Source organism: Motacilla alba, chromosome 12 (genome assembly GCF_015832195.1).
Source record: "Motacilla alba alba isolate MOTALB_02 chromosome 12, Motacilla_alba_V1.0_pri, whole genome shotgun sequence".
NCBI classification, from domain to species: domain Eukaryota; kingdom Metazoa; phylum Chordata; class Aves; order Passeriformes; family Motacillidae; genus Motacilla; species Motacilla alba.
This window is the reverse complement of record NC_052027.1, coordinates 19,308,681-19,323,515: the sequence shown is the minus strand read 5'-3', so window position 1 is coordinate 19,323,515 and position 14,835 is coordinate 19,308,681. Positions and strand designations below refer to the sequence as shown.

The 14,835-nt window shown below is 45.9% G+C and overlaps 1 protein-coding gene across 2 annotated transcripts in view; it reads left to right on the top strand.

Moving 5' to 3' along the window:
• Nucleotides 1-395: 395 nt before the first annotated feature.
• EFCC1 (EF-hand and coiled-coil domain containing 1) overlaps nucleotides 396-14,835 on the top strand; it is a 36,706-nt gene continuing 22,266 nt past the window's right edge. Inside the window, exons 1-2 of one of the 2 annotated variants that reach the window (XM_038149459.1) lie at nucleotides 396-1,280; nucleotides 2,566-2,972. In XM_038149459.1, coding sequence (XP_038005387.1) covers nucleotides 645-1,280; nucleotides 2,566-2,972 — 1,043 coding nt within the window. In that variant the 5' untranslated portion in view covers nucleotides 396-644. The remainder of the gene's footprint in view (nucleotides 1,281-2,565; nucleotides 2,973-14,835) is intronic. The other variant, XM_038149460.1, reaches the window with a different exon arrangement.

Genomic DNA, 14,835 nt, shown 5'->3' with positions numbered 1-14,835 from the left:
TGGTGCCACGGTCCCCTCCTGGCTCGTGGCATGTCCCTGCTGGTGGGGGAGCCCTGCTCGTGCTGCTGCCTGCGTTCAACAAGGCCGGTCCTACCCCCCAGCCGGAGACACTAAAGTCACTGCTTTGGGCAGCTCGTCTGAACGAGTTTAACGCTTCTCACCTCTATCCCAGACCCCTTAAAGCCCACACAGCAACGCCATGAAGTCACCTCATCTACAGAGGTGAGCAGGTCTGAGCAAACAGAATGTCGGCTTTCACGCACACTGGGGTTGCAATTTAGTGGAAGCACTCACTCGTTCACAAGCTCTACTTGTCAAAGTGGATTGTGCGATGCTATCGTGTTGCTTGTGTTTAAGAGAAACCAGAAGGGAGAAATGAGTGAAGAAATGAGAAACACGCTTGGGGAGCAGGCTTGGCAGACAAACGGAGCAGGGTGGCACGCGGCCGCTTTGCCGGAATCCCTTTTCGTGCCGGACAAAGGCAGACGCGGCTCCGCTGCGGGGCGAGCCGGGCGCTCGGCGAGCGGCGCTGGAGAGGCGGCGGCCCCGCCCCGCCCGTCCCGCCCCGCCGCGGGCCGGGGCCGAGCGCTCGGCCGGGCGGGAGCTCAGGATGCTCGGGCAGCCCCACGGGCCGGGCCGGCGCGATGGAGCCGCCTGAGGGCTGGGACCCCTACGGGCGGCCGGCCCGGCGCACGCAGTGGCTGGTCAGCGCCCTCGCCTACCACTACGGGCTGGACCGTGGCGTGGAGAACGAGATCGTCGTGCTGGCCACCGGCCTGGACCAGTACCTGCAGGAGATCTTCCACCACCTGGACTGCGCCGGGGCGGGCCGCATCCCCGGCGAGGACTTCCGCACGCTGTGCCAGGTGCTGGGGCTGGAGGAGGCGGCGGAGCCCGAGGAGTGCGCGGGGCTGTGGGACGGGCTCTCGGCCGAGCTCACCTTCCGCCAGTTCCACGCGCGGCTCTGCGGCCACTTCAGCACCCGCGCGGGGCCGCGGCTGCCGCTGGGCCGGGAGAGCGAGCACATCGAGACCCAGATCCGCCTGCGCAGCCCCCGCCGCCGCCGCCGCACCGACCCCGCCGGCCGCGGAGCCGCGGGCAGCGCCGAGCGGCGGCCGCCGGGGCCCTGCTCCCGAGAGTGCTACGAGGAGATCGTGGCGCTGGAGCAGGCCGAGGACCGCATCGCCAGGCTGGAGGAGGAGAACGGCAGCCTGCGGGAGCTGGTGGAGGACATGCGCGCAGCCCTGCAGAGCAGCGATGCGCGGTGCCTGGCGCTGCAGGTGAGTCCGGGCCGGCTTCTGCACCGGCCTCCCGGGGGCGGCTCGGCTGGCCCCGAGTGCTTCAGGAGAGATGCTGCTCTCGGAGAGTCAGTGTTTATAACCCCTCCACTGCCAGACTGAGACCGAAGTTGCTCGTTCATCCTCGGCATTAACTTTTTAGCAAAGTTTAGTTATAGGGAGGCTTTAAGGAGAAATGTGTGGCAGCGGTGCACCATTAAATATAGTTGTGATGAGCACTCTGTTAAAAGTGAGGGGGAGTTCAGCTTTACAAACCCATGTGTACAATGCTGCTGCTTCTTCTACTGCACGTGCAGTCAGGATGTGCTGATACCATATGCTGGATGTGCACCACTGCAGGGTTTTTCCTGAAGTGAGAAAGAACTTTTGGATTCCTACTTGCACAAGCACAAGCAGTGTCTCAGCCAGAAGTGCCTATAAGAAATATTAGAAAGATGTTTTCCTCAGAGTGTGGTCACAAGAGTTCCGAGTTGGAGCCGGTTCTGCAGGCAGGCTGATGAATAGTCTGGGGCTCCTCTGCAGAGCCCCATTAATTCTGGGGCTGGATTCTGCTGGTTCTGCTGCACTGCTGTACTCGAGTGACACACATACTCACTCAACAGCAGTTAAATTCCTCCGGCATGAAATAGCATGGAACAGGCAGAGCAGGGAAGGGCAGCATGGACCCATTGCTCTGGCAGGTCTGACCAGGTGTGATTTGATACTAGCACAGCACTCACCGAACTCTGCTCCACCTGTGACACTTCCACTTGCAGTAGATGACTGTTGTCTTCACAATGTCCAGCAAGGCAGGTCAGAGACACTTTTACCCTTTTCATCTAAAAAAGGGAAAGGAGATCTGCAGCAAACCCGAAGTCACCAGTCAGAGGTCCCAGGAAGAATGAAAACGACAAAGAGGAGAGCTCCAGAACACGCCCAGCTGCTCCCTGCTCTCTTCTTCTGAACACAACTTCATTGGAAATATCTTTTTCAGCAGACTACTTGACTCCTGAGTACAGACCATAGTAATGACATTAAAGCTATACAGAAACTTGTGCAATAACATGCTAGTGAGTAGTTTGAAATTAAATGCATAGCTAGGTATTAACAACTACTTTCCAGAGATTGTTTCCTTGTCTCTGTATTTGGCAAAGGCCAAGTAGCTTTAGCTGCTGATCAACTCTGTGTGATTAAAAAAAACAACAAACCAACAAAGCACAATCAGCCACTTTCAGTCTTCATTAAAACCCATCAATTTCTCCCTGCTTTGTGCTCCTGGTCGTTACAGGTGGGACTGCGGAAGAGCCATGCCAGCCATCCGAAAGAAGGATCCTGCTTCGTAGGGAGGAAGAGAGCATTAACACAGAAGCACTCTCAGACCAAGTGCCTCCAAAGTGTCCTGGAGGAAATGGAGCTCATCCGCAGCTCCAGGGATGGGCAGATTGAAGAAGCCATCAGGTTCAGTCAGGAGCTGGAGAAGGAGCTGAAGAGCTCTCAGGAAGCTCTGGTCAGCCTGGAAGATTGCAACCGTAACCTGAAGAGGGAGCAGGCAGAGATGAGGAGGAAGGTGGAAGAGGCCAGACACGCTGTCCTGAACAGTCTTGGCAAAGTGAAGGAGCTGGAAGTGAGAGCTAAGGAAGTGCCACATCTGCAAATACACATCCAGCAGCTGGAATCACAACTGCAGCACTACAGGTACGTTGGAGTCTGACAAAAAGTGCCTATAAAATCACAGTGCTGGGGCACAAGTGAGTTGGACAATCTCTGGTTGGGGCTTATTAGATGTCTCCAAAGCACCTTGTAAAATCTGGCCAGAGGGAAGTTAGCAGCTGCTCATGCATTCTTCACTTTAGGAGATCTGGGAGTCTTCCAGGCCAAAGTCAGGGTGCTGATCTACAGAGAGCTGAAGTTATTCCTCAGACACACAACAACAGAACTCAACATGGTAATGCTTCAGGAAAGCCCCAACACAAATGCTGACAGTCCTTCAGAAACCATTTCCAACACACTTTTTCCCCTGCCTTTCCTGGTCCCATCCCAAGCCAGCTGTAATCAGATGGCTGACTCTCCATTTCATATAAAAGCTCTTCAACTTGTCCTAGGAGCTGGGGAAAAGCACACAAGGACAACTTCTGGCCAGTGGTTTGAAACTTGCTGTGACTTCATTGCTTCTTCACTGACAGAACAGGTAATAGAGGAGAGAAGCTGAAACTTTCCTAAACCCACAAAATAACAGAGTGGGAATCTCAAACAAAAAACACTAGCCAACTAAACCCCACTTTTTTAATAGCATAAACAAATCCTCCCAGAAGTCAAAAAGTTGGTCACAAATTGAATAGTCCCCTGCTTTTGTTGCTTTTTATCTCAGAGCAGACTTGGACTCGCTGATGGTTATTAAGTGTTAGTCATTTCTGCCCAAGTTTCAGACTGACCTGGGGAATAAAATCTAGTTTATATTTTCACTGACCCAAAGCAAAACCAATATTTCTAGATAAATTTTTACTTACACTACTAAATCTAGTATTTTAATAAATTGCATCTTCCGAAGTCCTTGCCTCTTCCTAAACTCACACTTCCTCTGTTTGCTTATAAGAAGAATTCATAGTGAGTTATTTGTGGCATCCTAGCTATTGTACGGCTTTATGAAGTGAGGAAATTCTAAAAATAACCATTTTATCCAGTGTCTTTCTGTCAGCATTGTGTATGTTAATACTTGCATGGTTGCAGAAGATCAAAGAAAACAGAAGCATTTCTTTAAACATCTATAGAATTTAAAAACCACTGCGAGGGCACGTAACATTCAAGGTGACTGTCAGGGGTCTCTGGATGAATGACACAACTCCTGGTGCTAAAAGGGATCACACAGCTTGTCAGGGCTCTCACGTTCTCCTTGGCATGAGCACCAAAGATTTAAGATGAGTTCTTGTCCTATGGAATTGCTTTTCCAAAGTACGATGAAGGATAAAAAAGATCACCTTGATACAGGTTAAAGGCAATAAACAATGTCCACTGGCCTTGCAGAGCAGGAACTCCATGGGTTACATCAAAACAAAGAGTGTGAGTTTAGAAATGTAAATTATATGTTCCTTGTAAGGTAACCTTCATTTGTAATGCTTATTTTTAAATTGCATGCTATTTTAAAGTGAGTGTCAAGCTCAGGAATGGTGCTGGACTGACCATTTGGGAACTACACCCCTGTTTTAGCCCTGTAGCACATTTAGCAGAGGCCCAGGCCAGCTTCCACCCTTTGAGATTCTCTGTTGGCCACAAAGCACCTGCACCTCCCCATCCAGAGAAACAGCTCTCGGTGTAAACAGTTTAACTTAGAGATGCATAATGATAATTGGGACTTGCATGCCTGTGCCCATATTCCATAACACATGGAATCCCATCACTCCACGTGTTCCCTGAGTGGCACAGAGGTGCCCAACTTGGCACAAAATGGTGAATAAGCAGTGCAGAGCTGTGTGTTAGGGTGGGGAGAGGGTTCAGCAGCAGCTCTGCCCCACACAGCCTTGGCTGTCCCAGCTTGTCCCACTCCCTCTGCTTGCTCACGCTGGTGCTCAGGCAGCCCAAACGCCTCCTGCTCTGAGAGAATCACCTTCTCCTGACGTGCAGGAGCCCACATCCATGGGTGTGGCTCGGGTGAGCTGCTGGGAGTGCTTGGTGAGGGGAAGAGATGGGTTGGCTGAGGCGTGGAGAGGGAGGGACAGCTGGGAACCCACAGGGCTCTGTCTGTCACTTGGCAAGAGTGTCACTTGTCCTGTGGGTTAAGCTTGGCTGTACTTCAGTTTGTGTCGCTTGCCCTGTTGCTTAAGTCAGGCTGTGTTTCAGTGGCTGTTACCTGTGCTGGTAAAGTCAGGCTGTGTTTTGGTTGCTGTTACCTGTGCTGGTAAAGTCAGGCTGTGTTTCAGTGGCTGTTACCTGTGCTGGTAAAGTCAGGCTGTGTTTTGGTTGCTGTTACCTGTGCTGGTAAAGTCAGGCTGTGTTTCAGTGGCTGTTACCTGTGCTGGTAAAGTCTGGCTGTGTTTCAGTGGCTGTTACCTGTGCTGGTAAAGTCAGGCTGTGTTTCGGTGGCTGTTACCTGTACTGGTAAAGTCTGGCTGTGTTTCAGTGGCTGTTACCTGTGCTGGTAAAGTCAGGCTGTGTTTCGGTGGCTGTTACCTGTACTGGTAAAGTCTGGCTGTGTTTCAGTGGCTGTTACCTGGGCTGTTAAAGTCTGGCTGTGTTTCAGTCACCATTCCAGTGAGCAGTTTTCTCCCCTGCCAGCTGCCACACAGTTTGTGAGCAGGGTCTGGATTTGGCAAGAGCTAATGCTGCAAGGTAGGGCTGGAGAGGAATGGGGGGGGATTTGGGTGTTCTGCAGAAAGCATTGACAATTGCAGATATCTCTCCTGAGAATTCACCTTAACTGGCTTGGTGAGCCACAGGCTTCCTCCAGCTAAAGTCCAGTTTCTTCCAGAGAGGATCATATTCAAGAATGAGTCCAATCTATGAGCTTTACACACTGTTCCTGTTTATAGTTTCATATTCATCAAGGAAATGCTTTCTTCTTTTAGGTTCAGATTTTAAAACCTCTTTTAGCATCTAAATCCCTCTTCTAGACCTTCATCTGAGACCTACTTGCTATCACTTAGATCTGAAATCCCAACCATGACCTTAAGTTACAATCCCTAATGAAGGAAACAACAGTTTGCATTTAGTCAAGAAAATGTTTAAGTACCTGCAAGTGATTAAATGTTGTCCTAAATTGGAGCGGATAATTTAAATCACCTATTCCTAATTTCATATTCCAGATTCATATTCCTGCAATCTGCATGACTTAAACATGAACTTTTCCTGAGTGCACAGGTTCCTGTGCCAGGGTTTGAACTGCCCCTGTCACATCACTGGGTTCCTAAACCAGCCTAGTTGACCAAATAGTTCATAGTTCTTTTCTTCAGGTGCCCATCCTGATCTTCCTACTCCACAAATTTGTCCTACAGACAAATGTCTCAGGTTTCTGTCTGGACTATCTTTCAGCTTTTCTTTTTGAATCCCTGTCAAGTTAGTGAGTCAGATTACTTTAAAAATAAATCTCAATAAATGCCTTCCTGAAAAGCTTGAGTTCAGTTCATTTCAGATAAAAAAGACATCACAAGAAATTGTATACTTACCATTGGTATTGTATCAAAAGTGTCTAATTGGCTATTCCTGATGACAGGAGAATTTAGGAAGTCAGGCAATTCCCATTTTTATGCAGTGCCTAGGGAGTTATTCCCAGAGCACAAGCCATTAACCACTATTCCCTAAACTCCCTTTTTGCCCTGACTAAGTTCTGCTACAGCACAAGGTGACACCATCCATGTATTCTAGTAGAATCCTATGATTTCTAAATATTGTTTCTAAAAATACCACACATTAAAATATTAGTACAGTAAAAATGTCACATCTACTGCTTCTTTCACCCGTTGAGCCATTTGCCCTGTCAGAAAAGGAAATTGGATTGGACTGACTTGAATTGTTCTTGCCAAATATGAGTTGGCTTTGTTTTCTATACTAGATTGGAGGTGGCTTAGAAATTGGTTACTTAATAAAGTGTCCATATTCTTTTTCTCTTTAAAAGCACTGGAGAACAATTTAACAAGCATGGTTTTTATCCCAGTGTAAGGAATAAAAGGAAAGTTCATTTAGAATTGAAATAAACTTCATAATAGAGATGCTGACAGAGGGTTTATGTTGCTGCATTAGTCAGCAGCACAGTAATTACATAGGTCAGTGAAGGAGGTCATAAAATACCAAAAATGCTTGCCATATGCATGGTCTGTCTCCCAAATTATTTAATTATCCATCAGTATTTCCATGTGTTAATGAGTAGGAATCCTTTTGGCATGGAATGCAGAGAAGTTTATTTCAGCCTCTCATATTTTCCTGTAAATATGATGACTGAGGCCTCTAGCATAATTTTTCCCATTTATTTATTTCATCAGTGTCAATTTTTCTAAAAAGTTATGCTTTAGGTTATTTTATACTGGAAGCAGTTCAGTTTTTCTTCTCTTTCAGAAGGCAGTGTCCTGATCTTTTCAATAATTTCTCAGGTTATCATTCACTCTGTAAAATATAACAAGACAGACCATACAAGTCGAAATCAATAATCCAAGAACAGCAGAGAAATATGGAAATATTTTGTACAGGATCAGCTCAATTAAGTGTAGGGAAAAAAATCCCTAGGAAGGAAACACTCATATACAACAGAAGGCATCTATAGTAGGTTATTTCCAGTCAGAATTATAATGGTTTATATTTAGGCAGTCTAGAACTGTTCTTCTACTTAAAAAATTAGACAGTAAAGAAAATTTGGACCATTTTTTCTTGACTATTGACATCAATACCAGCTCCTTGCTGTTGTGAGGTGAGGGGAATCTTGGCAATTTGTTCCAGGTGGCACAAAATTTGAGAGGAGGCTGTGGGTGTGCATGTGCTAGACAGACATGCAGGTGAGAAAGAAATCCTTGGACGGGAGCAGGGACTGATGGCTCTCAGGGAACTGAGCTCAGAGAGTGAAATGAAATGTTAAATTTGCAGAGCCTCATCTGTGAAAACGCTCCGATTCTTCTGGATGAACTGATGCCATCTCATTTTACTTTCTAACTTTACCTGGAGCTGATACTGTTTTCTATTAAAGAGTGTAAGAAGTTTTGTATTACAGAGAAGTCTGCCAAAAACCACAGAGCTTCAAGGTTTGGAAGAAGTTAGCTGTAGCAGGTGAGTATGTTCCCATCACACGAAGATTAGACTACTTGTCATAAAAGAATCATAAGCTAAGTAAGCAAACCACATTACTTTCATTGGGGACATTTTAAAGCAGCATTTTGATTTCACAAAAGGGGATAATGGAAGGTATTGTTATTTATGGTAGAGAGAACTGTGCAGAGCAATTTAAATATATTAATTTAGCAGTGTAGAAAATGTATAGCATCTCTTTCTGTGGAAGGGCTACTTTTATTTCAAATACAAGAGTCTTTCAAAGCTTTCCATAACAATAATAACAAAGCCTTGGCTTCAAATCCAGTCACATAATAGCAAGTTGATTTATCCTGAAAGAACTGCAACATTTCCCCTCAGTGTGCTGCAACACTGGAAGTGTAGCCACTTCACTGCCTTTTTCCATGCTGGGTTCTTGTTTACAGTGTTTATTCTGGGGAGGCTTTCCCTGGCTTCTCCCTAAATCCTCCTTTTGTCTGCATGGCCGTGTTTGCTGTGTGGGAGTGAATCGGTGGCGGCACAGTGGCAGTGCCACACACAGGGACACCCGCCTGTCCCCTCCTGGCTCCGTTTGCTGGCCCTGCTGGAGCTGTCCCCCAGCTGATCCCTTCCTGAGGATGGAGGGGTGGAAGTGCCCTGCCAGCCCCGCTGCAGCACAGGGACAGAACCACAGCCCAGGGCAGGGCTGGTTCTGTCACCCCGTCCCCAGCTGCCTCTCACAGCTGCCTCCCCCGCCCTTCTGTGCGTGACTTGGATCGTTCTAACCCCTCCTACACCAGAGGGATTGGTTTTTGCCAAGGGGATGAGCAGTCAGTGTTTCTGCAGCTTTTCTTCCCTGCGTTAGTGCCGGGAAGTTCAGGCAGAGCTTGGTGACAGCTGTGCATATCCCTCCTCCACCTGCCACCCTGACTTTGTACAGTCCCCTCATTGCTCGACTCTGTTACAGCACCAACCTTCTGGGTGATCAACGGATTACCCATCTTGTCCTATTCCCCCCCCCCCCCAAAAAAAAAAAAAAAGACTGATTTCACACACAATCATCACTTTAAAGAAAAAACTTCCTACCCCTTTCAAACCCAAACCCTGGAGTCCCCATGAGAGGCTGTGACCCTCAGAAAGCAGAGCTCCCAGTCCAGAGTCACTGGTTTGGGGTTACAGCAAGAACCAACACCAGCTGTGGTCCTGGATCCTAACCAGCCCCCAGCCACCCTGTAAATACCCTCGTGTTCCTCAGCACACTGCCAGGAGCAGAGGCACCCAGGGGTAGCCTGTCAAGCAGCATTTAAACCTGCCTGGACTCCCAGGAGGCTGGGGCTGAGCTAATAAATGTCACTGATGTGAGGAAATACAGTGCAGGCAACTCCTGCACTCCAGTGACACAAGGCAGTTACTCAGCAGCCCTGCAAATATTTGTTCTGTTTGGGACTCCTGCTGAATCACTGCCCATGTTTGCTGTGCTGTCCCCTTCCCTTCATCATCCTGGGCATCCTTTCAACTTTGTCAGTGTCTCATCTGCCTGCTTAGCAGCATGATTAAAATCCAGACTGATATTTGCCTCTCTCATGCCCGGCTGGGGTTATCCTCTTTGTGGTACTCAGCACGTTTCCCTGGACCTGCCTGAGAATCTGAACCTCAGCTATTCAGAACTGCAGCCCATGAAAAAACCTAAAGAAAACGGCAGTCACATCCCAAGGAAAGTGAAAAAAATAGGAAAAAAAAGCTAGAAAAGGATGTCCTGCACTATAAGTAAAACTTGGGTTAAATGGATCTTAGAGATTCATGTCTTGAGATAATCCCAGAATGGAAACTGAAAGACTGAGATTGTGGTGGGGAGAAGAAGCTGGTCAATGTATCTGTTTCAGTCCTTTATTACAGAAAAGAGATATCCAGGTATACCTAATTCCACCTCCCCTATGGCAGGGGATCTTTAAGACCACCTAAAGATGTAAAGATTAACTTTGAAGTCCCTTCCAACCCAAACACTCTCTAATTCTATGATATTTTCACAATTCCAGATGTGAAACCTGATCTGTGTGCTCAAGTCAAGCAACCTGAAAGTTGTAAAATGGATCAAGAGACTGGCTTTAGCTCAGAGACCATTCCTGGTCTCTGAAAAAAGGAATTTTTATACATTTTTATAGCTTTTTATAATACCCATCTGAAAATTTGGCAAATTCTGATAAAAATGAATAGGTATTTGTGGTCTTAAAGGATCACAAAGATAAAGCTCAACATCAGAGATTGAAAACCTAAAGCATGGGCTGAAGCTCGACCATTATTGCAGGTATCTGTAATCCAGGATTTGCTTGTGTTCTGTGCACCATTCCACAGAGGAATGTACTTTATAAAAAAAGAAATGGTTGGCCAATAAATGCCAAATGTAATCTTTGAGCATTAGGAAGTTACTTCTGTGGAACAGCTTCACAGCATCGTTCCTAAACCACTTGAAAAATAAGGTGTAGAGGCTGTGACTGACTATGGGTTGCAGTCCCTCCTTGTTTGAGGAGAAAACTATTCCCTGAAGGCTGCCTGAGCCTGGAGTGCTAATTGCCATCACAGCAGCCATCACCCCTTGCAGGAGCAGAGTGTTGGGAGTCAGATTTCAGTGGAAAGACCCCAAACCTTTCAGTAAATCTCCAGAATCAAAATCAGGCCCTGTGCTTTGTTCTGTGCAGAGCCTCTGCTCACAACAGAACGTTTCAGGGAGGGTTCATGGTGTCCCATTAATGATAGCACTGAAAAATCTGGTGCTCCCTGCGCATCTGCTCTGCTTTCACTCCCTGTCCTTGAGCCCATCACACGTCCTTGGCGTGAGCTCACACAGCATCAAAACATCTGGGGCTGCACAGGCTGAGCTCAGCCAGGTTTAAAGCACAGCTTTGGCAGGTTTAAGCCAAGCTCTGAGTACATCGTTTTCACTCTCCTGGAGCTGCTAGACCTAAGGGGCACTGCTTGGCACAAAATTACACAAGGCAGAAATAGGAGCAGTCAGAGCAAAGCCAATGCTTGTGAAAATTGCAGAAGAGGAGGTTTTGCTACCCATTTCTGTGCCAGCAAACAGGCAAGGGTGGCATTTCCAATAAGGATACACCTGTGTTTTGTGGGGCATCACTCTGTTGTCACCCATGAGCCCCCCTGTCACTATCTGAATGACATTAATAAATCAAATTTCAAAGTACCAGTTTAAGATACAAGAAATAAATGTAATTAAATACTTCCCTTTGGTTTCATTTTGAAGAGATAGTTTCCTTAGCTGCAAAATATTTTTCCTCAGATTTCTCATTCAACCAAATAATTAAAAAAAAAATATTCAAACTGTTACAAGCAAAAGTTGTGAGAGAAGTTGGTCCTCAGTCTGAAAGGTCTGTGTTCCCATTAATGAATGTACATGGCTCTGCTTAATTTCCAGTGCTGTCCACATTCCCCAGGATAATTCCTTCAGCAGGGAAAAAACAATGAGAAAACCAAGAATGAGGATGTTTATTTTGTCAGTAAAACTGTGTCTGTGCTTCTGGAGCCCTGGCTGGGATGTGACAGGTTTTTCAGAAGCCTTCCAGATGTGAAATATTCCCACCACTGGCAGGATATTCCTGGGTAAATGCACTGACTTGGAACAAAAGACCTTTCAGTGTAGCCAGGGGTTGGGATCTGTCAGAAAAGCTGTGGTTAATCTCTCTACAGCAGAACTATACACCAGATTTATTCCTGTGTTGTCAATCTTGCACTTTGCTGCTTTCCTCCCTCTCCCCTTGTTCCTGCCTGCTTTGCTCGCTTTGGTTTGGGGGTTTTTGTTCATCACAATTTACAGTTTCCAAAGGATGCTTCAGATGCATTTAAAAATAGGAAACTTGAAAATTAAATAAGTATAAAGCTTTTGAGGTAAATATTGTGCAAGATTTGAATGATCTGAGCTTTGACTTCAATTTCACATCAAAACCCCATCATTAAGGATCTAAGATCCTTAGAGTTTAGACCTGTACTGCTTATAAAATTGAGGAACTGTCATTCCCTAAGGCTTGGCACTTGTTTTGAAGTATTCAAAGTCATTTTTGCTTAAATTGCAGTTCTCCAGCCTTACCAGTTAAGGCCCTGCTTCTGCAAGTAGCAATATCTTGCATCAAACAAGTGTTTTCTCCTAGTTAGGGTGCACCTTGCTTAACTACTTCACTTTGGTTTCATGTTGAAGAGGTAGTTTCCTTAGTTGCAAAATATTTTTCCTCAAATTTCTAATCAAACTAAACCAAAAAAATAAAGGAAAATATTGAAACTGTTATAAGGAAAAGTTGGGAGATAAGCTGGTCCTTAGTCTGAAAGGTCTGTGTTTCCATTAATGAATGCACATGGCTCTGCTTAATTTCCAGTGCTTGCTTATAATCCTTGCTTATAATCCAAATTACGTCTGTATCAAATGATGTTGTTTTTAGAACAGAAAATTATTAATGCTGGAAAGGCAGCATTTATTGCTTCCCCTTCCAAGCAGAGGGAGCTTTCCTGTGGCAGGTTCCCATGGAGCAGCTAAATTAATGGATCTCTGTTTCCTGAGGGAACATGACTCACAGAGCAGAAATCACCAGGAAGTAATTGATGCTTCGCTACCTCATGTCCTCCAGCCAAGCCTTTCATTCTATTAATCCACATTTACCTGCCATTATATCCAGGAAACAAACAGCAAATAACCCCTAAACAGAGCAATGACTCCATGGGCAGAGCCCACACACCACCCTGAGCCCTCCAGTTTGTCTGCTCAGTGCCTGGAAGGCAGAGCTGGTTCTTCCTTCTCTAAAGAAAGGAGAGCAGAGGGGGAAGGAGCAGCTGTGCTCACTACCATGAGAAAGGAGCAGTCAAAGCATCTCCTTCTTTCATCCTCCCTCCCTCCACAGCCTTTTTCTGACCAGGGAACATCTGAAATCAAAGGGTGGGGTGAGGGATGAATCTGCAGGGAGCACACGTGGGCTGGGGTGTCATTGGCACCATTAGATGAGAAGGGCTGGGACTCTTTCCAAGCTAAGAACAATTTATTGCTCAGATAAACATCAGTCTCAGAGGCCGTGGGAGGAGCAAGCATTTGGCCATAGCTCAAGAGCAGCCACAAGCTCTTTGTTAGAAGGCAATACAGAACTTTCTGACCCAAAGGACAGCTGCCACAGGGTTTATTTTGCTTTTCTAAGCCATCACCTTTACTCACTTCTGCTGCACTGCAGATCCTTTTGTCCAATGGCTTCTGTCTCACTTGCACACAAACGCTTCTGTGATAACTTCTGAGCTCTCAGCTCACTCCATACAAGCCCACCCCTACCCTACAAACCCTTCAGCATCTTATCAGTGCAGCTTCTCACTTACTTCAGGCACATTCTTACAACTACAGAACCATAAGTTTATGATTTTTCTGCTTAATATCTGTGTATTGTATTTTTACATCAATCCAAGCTCCTTCCAAGGCTGCAGATCAACCCCTTCAGTGTCTGTGGAAGTTTCTGTTTTTCCTATTCCCATAAGTGGGGATGGACAGGGCAGCAGCACAGCTCCTCTCTGGGCTCTTCACTTCATGGGGCACAGGCTGCTGTGGGCAGCATGGTGGGCAGAGAAATCCCCTTTTTCCAGGGGGAGAAGGGGGATTTCCAGAGAAATCACCCTCATGCTGCCGGGAGGGGAGGCTCCTGTGTGGAGAGCACCACCAGCCAGGTGTGCATGTCACCTGTGCTCAGGGCTGTCCTTGTCATGGGCACCTGAATCTCCTCAGGCAGCCTGCAGAAAGGCTCAAAATAAAATTTAAATGGCTAATTTGAATTGAGTTCTGTGTGGTAACAGTTCACAATGGGCAAGATGAATGTGTGCCGGGAGAGCTGCTGAAGTACAGTACAAAACCAAGCACTGCATTGTTTTTAAAGGCAGGTTTATGAACCATCCATCAGCTCAACATGCAGAGACCTGAGTTCACTTTCAGGGATTTATTAGTTTTAGTGAAGTTAAGCAAACCAATGCTTTTGGATTTTGGTTTGCATTTTAACCAAGCTTAGAATGAAGCAACTTTTCAGTAAAAAAAGTGCTCCCAGGACTCTGGGAACATATGCCAGGCCTTACAAAAATGCTTTATTTTTTCCATTACTTTCTAAGTGAAACTGTAAACCCATGATCTGGCCCAGAATATAATATATAAAGTGCCAGGTCAGAGGTGAGTGCTATAAAACAGGTGTAAAAAAGCTTATGTGGCTTAGATTGTGTATCCTTAAATTTAAAGGGCTTCCCCTCCTTCCTTGATTAAACAAATTCATCTGCACACACTAGTAATGTACTTAGTGGATGAAGTTGTGCATTGTAAATGCATCCTAGATTTTATATTTTTGAAGAATATTTTGTGCCTAAAATGCTGCACCCTGTCTGATGTTAAACCCCAGGATATTTCAGATTGCTTCTCTCTCATTAAACCCTGCAGAAGAGAGCATCCTTCAGAGATGAGTCTGAACCAATCTCTGCAACTAAAAGCAGTCAAGTTCCAGCTCAGTAATTTGATTTATGTCTCCACTAAAAGTGCATTTGAATCACAAAGCTTGGATTCAGATCAGAATATCCCCTAAGAGGGAGATGGATACCTAACTTTGGCTTTATCCTAATTTCAACCACAACTGGCAGTCTGGAAATGTGTTTAGTTTAGAGATTTCTGTGTTTTAGTTGGAGAAATCTGCTTTATATCGCATGGCAAGGAAATCTACAATGTTGTGATTATCATTTGATTTTTAAGTGAAATAATACTAGAAATAAAGATTTTTAAATTGCTCAGTTAGTCAAGATATGAAAAACCAGAATCAACTGTGAA